At 28.8% G+C, this 7,561-nt stretch overlaps 1 protein-coding gene across 1 annotated transcript; it reads left to right on the top strand.

Moving 5' to 3' along the window:
- Positions 1-1,410: 1,410 nt before the first annotated feature.
- On the top strand, positions 1,411-5,578 carry LOC124921602 (methionine aminopeptidase 1A-like). The gene is made up of 16 exons (XM_047462276.1): positions 1,411-1,552; positions 1,835-1,885; positions 2,495-2,674; positions 2,979-3,054; positions 3,322-3,369; positions 3,451-3,495; positions 3,700-3,799; positions 3,897-3,948; positions 4,021-4,062; positions 4,170-4,231; positions 4,338-4,436; positions 4,684-4,757; positions 4,833-4,902; positions 4,977-5,042; positions 5,188-5,276; positions 5,384-5,578. Exons 1-16 carry the CDS (start codon positions 1,455-1,457, stop codon positions 5,456-5,458), a joined length of 1,227 nt encoding a protein of 408 aa, XP_047318232.1. The 5' UTR covers positions 1,411-1,454; the 3' UTR covers positions 5,459-5,578.
- The last annotated feature ends 1,983 nt before the right edge of the window (positions 5,579-7,561 follow it).

The raw sequence follows: 7,561 nt of genomic DNA, 5'->3' as shown, positions 1-7,561 counted from the left end.
TCTTCATCCGTAGAGAGAATCACAAGCATGAAAAATGGGGATTTGTTTGATTTGCTCATATTGGGGTCCTGCGTTTGGGCCATGTTTGGGTTCTGTTTGGCCAACACATTTCTTTTTCTTACAAATTAATTTAAATAGATGGATGATTCATATTTAGTCTATTTTATTTGTAAAATTTTATTTTATCTAAACAAACCCAAAAATTATTTATAATCTTATGGCGTAACATATGGAGGTCTACAATTGTATTTTTATTTGGAAAAAAAAAAGTTTAAACCTCTTTTATATGACTATAATTTATTTTTTATTTAATCTATATACTATTTAAAATAAACTTATTAGCGTCCCTAATTCATTATGGTATAACAATGTTCTTCATTTTTTTTTTTTCATTTTTACTTAATTGAGTTTTATACTTAAACTCAAAGGGGTCTTTTTCTTAAAACTCAAAGGGGTCTTTTTCTTAAAACAGCCTTTGCCACCACAGTGAGTGCCGCCTTTGAAAGCACAAGCTCTGTCACTAAGGATGACAATTTGAAACTTTTTCACGAAAACCGAACCGAATTGTCCCGTTTGGAACGTTTTTTTCCCGAAACCGAACTAAGATGGGGCGGGGATGGTATTTGTGTTCCCCACCCCGACCCGTCCCGATCTTACCCCGATTATGTCCCGAACACTATAAAACATAATTAAATATATTAAATCATCAATATATTTATTTATTCGCTATATTTTATAAGAATTGTAAGTTTATTTTTTTATAATAATATACAATTTCAATATATTATAACATATTATATTAAAATTCTGTTTATATAATTTTTTTTATGTTTTTTTAAAATATTTTAAAGGTTATCATCTTCTATTCGTTGGATCCCGTCTGCTTAACGAAATGCTCTTTGGGATTTCCCGAAATAAAAAAAACGAACGGAGCAGGGATGGTATTAAAAAAATCTCCGAAATAAAAACGGTACAGGGATGTTAAATGCATTCCTTGCCCTGAACCGTCTCATTGCCATTCCTACCTGCCACATCGAGAATCATGCCTCCCGCCACTGCCACCATCTCTACATAGTTACGTAATAAAATGATATTTATAGACGTTTTGAAAATATTTTATTTTAAATTGATTCTTTTTCGAAATCCATATATTCACAATTTTAGTAATTTGTTACATAGTACACTAAGTAGGTGATAATTTTACTTATTTATGACCATTTATTTGTTAAAATCAAAATAACCCTTTGAAAAGAAAGAGAAAATTAGTTGAAATTTCAAATTTTCATAATAGATTCAGACTTATCATCCACTTCTTCAAATTCTTGTTCTTGAAGTCTCTTGCTGCCTGCTTGCAACCCTAATTAGTTGAGGTGCGTTTTCGATCAAGACACTGATTTAATTTGGATCTTATTCAGATCCTAAGTATTATATTTGTCCATTGACTAATTGTGCTTATGATTCGTCATACACAGATTGCTTTCATGACAGGAGGATCGGAATCTTCTGAGTCTACCTTAACGTGCGTTCAATGTAGCAAACCTGCGCATCTTCAGTACGATATTCATACTCTTAAGCCTGATTCTTTCCAGAACTTTCTTAACGTGCGTTCAATGTAGGAAACTTCATATTTGTTTTTGTTTGACGATAGGATGATTTGATGAGAGTTGAATATGTAAAATTGTGGCTTCGGTATAAACTCTGATTTTGAATTGTATATCATGTTACTACTCTAGTCTAACAGAAAGGAAATGTTATGCTTCTTGATACATTTAGTCAGAGTGTGCTAGAAAGATTTAACTCATCTTTCTTGTTATTTTGTTTATTCTTTATGTAGGTGTCCTAAATGTGTGGAACTAAAGTTTCCTCGGGAAAGTGCATCATTTTGGTTTGTACCGACTTCCTGGTTTTACGAGTTCTTTGTTTTAGCTCTGCTGACTTACATTTACATAGATGTGGAGTGAAATTCTTCTTGCATATAAGCTGTGAAAATTTTGATATCTTTTTTGTATAGTGTGATGAAAAAACTCCCTAGCAATTTTCAAATAGAGATAGAACAAGGATAGTGAATGTTTGCTGTTGATCACATTCTATATCTGATAATGTTCTATTCAGTAAAGGTAATCAAGTTTTTAAAAAGAGTTGCTGAAAATATTATGGAGAATTTTCCATGAATCTTTTAACAACCAAATCCTATGTCAAACCTTTTTCTTGGGTACCGAAATGAGATCAACAATAGCTGGTGACAAAAGATTCATATGGTTGAAATGATTCTTCCAAGATTTTCATATTCCTGCATATACCATGTGGGCTGAAGAGAAACAGAAGTACGGTGTATGAATTTAATGTGCAAAAAGGACATTCTCATTTGTTTCATCCCTTAGTTTACCCAAAATGAATTGAGTTTGCAATAGCATAATTGACTTTTGACTGCACTATATACCAGTCTCAATTTCTTTCCTTCCTTTTTATAGTGGTGCATTTTGTGTCTCTCTAGCTCCCAAGATTGTTTTAAGGCATCATGGAGTTCTCATAAAGCAGTTCATTCAAAGACAAAGCTGACAAGTACTTCAACTGTTGGGGAACAAGATGCTGGTTCTCTTAATGATGGTTGGTTATATTGTTTGAGAAAAGGGCAGGATAGGTCACCAAATGCTCCCCATTTTGATTGGACGGGGTATATCTCTAGCGAATTTATAGATACACTTATTTCAGAATAGTTATGTTTGCCATATTATTCAATTTATCTCAGATTGATGATTTTTGATAACTATGAATATTGACCTTGAGTCAGTTTGTTATCATTGTCTGCTCTCAGTTAGATTTTCTATCTTAGTTGGACTATGAGGCATGAATTAATAGAATACACTTAATTTGACATGAAGGGGAAAAGTAATATTTTGTTTCTGTAAAATACTTGTTTCTCTCTTCTGGACACTTGATATTTCATCGGAATCAAATTATTTTGAGTTATTGTACAGAACACTTAGGCCATATCCGATATCTAAAGGGCGTGTTGTACCTGCTCATATTGATCTACCGGATTGGGCATTGGATGTGAGTTGATCTACTTATATCTTTTCACCATTATATTTTTGTATTTTAGTTTCATACTTCACTTTCTAGATTCCTTTCTATGTAATCTTCATGTTTTTACACATATGGAAAGGATTTTATTGGTTATTCAAAGTAGGTCAAATTATTCCAAATTATTTCCTTGGATATTTTTTTTAACTTCCTAAGAAGTAGCATTAACGACAGGTAGCCTCTGGGCTCTGTGTGGTCTTTTTACTTCTTAAACTTTGCTTTATTATGTCTTTGCAGGGAATCCCAAAAATTGAGCCTAACAGTAAGTTGCAATATGTTATTGAGGTATATGTTATTTTTTCTTCTCTTGTCTCCATATAATCAAAAGAGTTAAATTATTTCTTACATATTTATTTTATTTTGAAGATAAAATCTCCAGATATAATTTCTAGAATGAGAGAGGCTTGCAGAGTGAGTACTATTTTTCTTTATTCCCTTAATCTTCTCCTTCAGTAGACTTTCTTTTGCTGATTAATCTTTAATGTTTGAAGTTTATCCGTTTAGTGTAAATGCAACCCTGACTTCTACTTTTTCATCCATAGCGGGTTCAAAACAAAGGCAATCTTTTAAGATTCATAAGTTGTTCACAAGGGTCTTTTCTTGATGTAATGATAGATTGGTAGAGAAGTTTTGGATGCAGCTGCTTGTGTCATTCGTCCTGGTTTGACTACAGATGAAATTGATGAAGTTGTTCATGAAGCAACAATTGCTGCTGGTATTGATGAAAATTACAAAAACAAAAACAAATATTCTAAGAGGAAAAATATTTCTCTTGTTTCTGGTTGTTATCGAATTTATTATTGTTAATGCAGGGGCATATCCTTCTCCATTAAACTACAATTTCTTTCCAAAGTCATGCTGCATGTAGGTACTTCTTGATACTTGATATTGTTTTGTAGCATATTCTGATCTCTTTGTATTTTGTATATGTGACAGCTCTGTTAATGAAGTAATATGCCATGGTATTCCAGATGCAAGGTGTGAATCGTACCTATTGTGTTTTTTGGGAATGTCAACTGTACTATAGCTTTCGACTATATTTCCCTTTTTTAATAACTTTTTTCATGACAACTTATTTGTTTTAGGAAACTGGAGGATGGGGATATTGTAAATGTTGATGTATCAGTCTGTTACAATGGTGTCCATGGTAAGAACTAAAGAAGGCTTTTTTATTTTAATTCTTAGTGGTGTGGTGACAAGGTTAAGTCGATCATTGTCATTGACTCATTGGTGATCTACCGCACTTTGCGCAGGAGATTTGAATGAAACATTCTTTGTTGGCAATGTTAATGAAGATTCTCGGCGTCTGGTCCAGTGTACTTATGAATGCTTGGAGAAGGCAATAGCATTAGGTATCATTCTTTTTTCTTGATTTTAGGGGAGACTAGGGATTTTCCTACTAACTAACACAACATTCCACCACTATGACACCCACTTAAGTCAAGGTGCTTTAAGTGAGAATAATATTTTAACTATCTACTACACTCTCATACCAAAAGAAAGGAAAACTGGAAATTCTCAGCTAAAAGTTTAATCTATTTGTGAAAATAAATTGGCGAAATCTAAATATTTCTCGGAATTGGTAATTCTTGTCAACAGTGAAACCGGGGGTTCGTTTCAGGGAAATTGGGGAAGTAGTCACTCGACATGCTTCGATGTCAGGGTTCTCCGTGGTATGTGAAATTCTTATACTCTTAAAGAGTGTAAAGGTTTGCTTGAAAATTTCAACACTTTGATACAATTTGTAGGCGAGATCTTATTGTGGTCATGGCATCGGAGAGCTCTTCCATTGTGCACCAAATATTCCTCATTATTCAAGTATGTTAATTGCATGATATTTTTCTATTGGTTATGTTTTTTTTTTTCTAACCAATCATCTTTAACATAAATAGGAAATAAAGCTGTTGGCATTATGAAAGCTGGGCAAATTTTTACCATAGAGCCTATGATCAATGCTGGTATATTCCACTCATACAAGCAATCCTATGTAAAGATAATTTGAAAACATTTTTTTGCTTTCTTTCTGTCAAATTTAAACTGATTATATTCTGAAGTTTGCAAACAAAACTCAATTATTAATGAGGTTGCTTAATTTATTTCTAGGTGTTTGGCGTGATAAGATGTGGCCTGATGGCTGGACTAATGTTACGGCTGATGGAAAACGTAGCGCTCAGTTTGAGCACACTCTTTTGGTAATGATCGATTTTACTAAAAACATCTTAAATTAAAGTGGGTGGAGGACATTATATGTTTGTGTTAGTTTCTTAAAAATTTCAGAATTATTGAACTCTCTTTACAGGTGACTGAAACAGGCGCTGAAGTTCTAACAGCACGTTTGCCATCATCACCTAACATATTCCCTTGGCTTAACTAATAATAGTAAAATTTCTGACTTTTTGAAGTTACTATGAATTTGGATATATATATTTTTTGAAAGGAAATTCATACAAGTACAATAATTGAACAAAAATAAATTTTGAATTGGTACTTGACATCATAGGCTTCGCTGTTATTCATGGTTAAAGATCAATTATTGAGGACAAATATTTAAGGGTGTGTTAGAATTTGGAACTTTAAATCAAATTCTTAGATTTGATAAATCATTTAATATTAAAAATTAGAATTAGAAATATAATTTGAAATGAATATGAAACAATATAATTTTATAATTCTCACTTCTATTAATTTTACTTTAAAATTTTATTTATAATATTTTTTTCAAATAAAATATTTTATTAATTTTAAATTCAATTTTAAGAAATTTAATTCAAGTTGGAATGTAATTGAAAAAAAAAATCAGGTGCAGGCTTTAAAATAATAATAGGAAAATTATAAATAAACGATGGAATAAAAGTAAGTTTTTCCTAAATTTTTTATAAATTAGAAAAAAATAAAATAAATTTTATTTAAAAAAATAAAAACAAATATTGAATTTAAAAAAAAAGTTTGAATAGGAAACCAATGCATAGATTAGGCTCGGAACACAGTTATGAATGAAGTTAAAATTTCAAAGGATTTTTTTTTAATTTTAGTAAATCAATATAATCAATGTTTTTTTTAATTAACAAATCTAATATATTAAACCGATTTTTGTCTTTTAATGTAGGAAATTACCTGTCCAAAGTTTTGATATTCAAACTATCCTAAATAAGTGTGGCAAATCAATATTTGAATAATATAAATTGACATTATTTGAAAATATAGATAAGTCAACATTTATGGATGAGAGGTAGCTGGACTAGCTACTATTCCAAGTTCATCCAACTATCTCTCACATACACAGTCACACATAAATATTTAAAATTAATTATTTTGTTTGGGCTGGGTATTTAAATAAATTTGATTTATTTAAAAATTATTTGTTGATAATAATTTTAAGTTTTTATAAATAAATTTAAAAATTATTAATATATAATAATAAAATATTTTTTTTAAAAAAATAAAAATTATTTTAATATTTTAATTAATAAATTAAGTAATATAATTGATTATATTATATTTTAAATTATTAATTATTAGTATTAAAGTCCAATATTATCGACAAACACAAAATATATTAAAAATATGAAATATCATTGGTTGAGTAATATTAAATTTTAATTAATTTGTTGGGTTATAATTGAACCAATAATAATATATGTTTAAAATTAAAAACAAAATAATAAACATCACAATAACAAACATTTGCAGTAAATTTATAATTAAAAAATATTTTTCAAACAAGTCAAATATCTATATTTATATTTTATTCAACAACACTTTTTATATCAAACTTAATCAAAAATATATCATAAATTATTTTGTTAATTTTTTAATTAGGTTAAATCCAACTTCAACTCCAAACCCAATTTAGATGAATATTTCTAAATAGACTTAATATATATTTAAATTATTTTTATTATATAATATTTTTCAAATATAAAGACTAAAATTAAATTATAATTTTATAATTTTTTTAAATATAAAAATTAAATTATAATTTAATATTAATTCTTATAAAATTGTAATGGAAATTCATATGCTAATATTAATTTCAATTTAATTTGATGGACATAATGTGATAACTATTGTTTGAATGATTGATCAACTTGTGTTAGAATGCACTTTTTACTTCATTAGAATAGTCCATCATAATGATTATTTGTCTAAAAGAAAAAAAAAAACTTAAATCAAAACGACTCAAATTAAAGTAAGTCTTATATTATTTTTTTTTTCCTTTTCAAATTTTAAAGAAGTTGAAAAAGCCTGGTTAAATGGTCCCTCTAGTGGCTTTTCTAGCATCATTTGAAATTTATCTTTAATTTAGATGTAATTTTAAATGCAATAGTATGATAATTTATGTGAATTTTCATTATTAACAGTATGATAATTTATATGAATGAATTTTCATTATTTTGATCATATCGGTATTTATCAGTTATCATTTTGTAAAATAATTTTTACCTCGGTCAAAGATAAATTTTAGTGTTGCTCATAA

This window comes from Impatiens glandulifera, chromosome 1 (assembly GCF_907164915.1).
Source record: "Impatiens glandulifera chromosome 1, dImpGla2.1, whole genome shotgun sequence".
Classification (NCBI taxonomy): Eukaryota; Viridiplantae; Streptophyta; class Magnoliopsida; order Ericales; family Balsaminaceae; genus Impatiens; species Impatiens glandulifera.
This window is presented reverse-complemented; position numbering and strand designations above follow the sequence as displayed.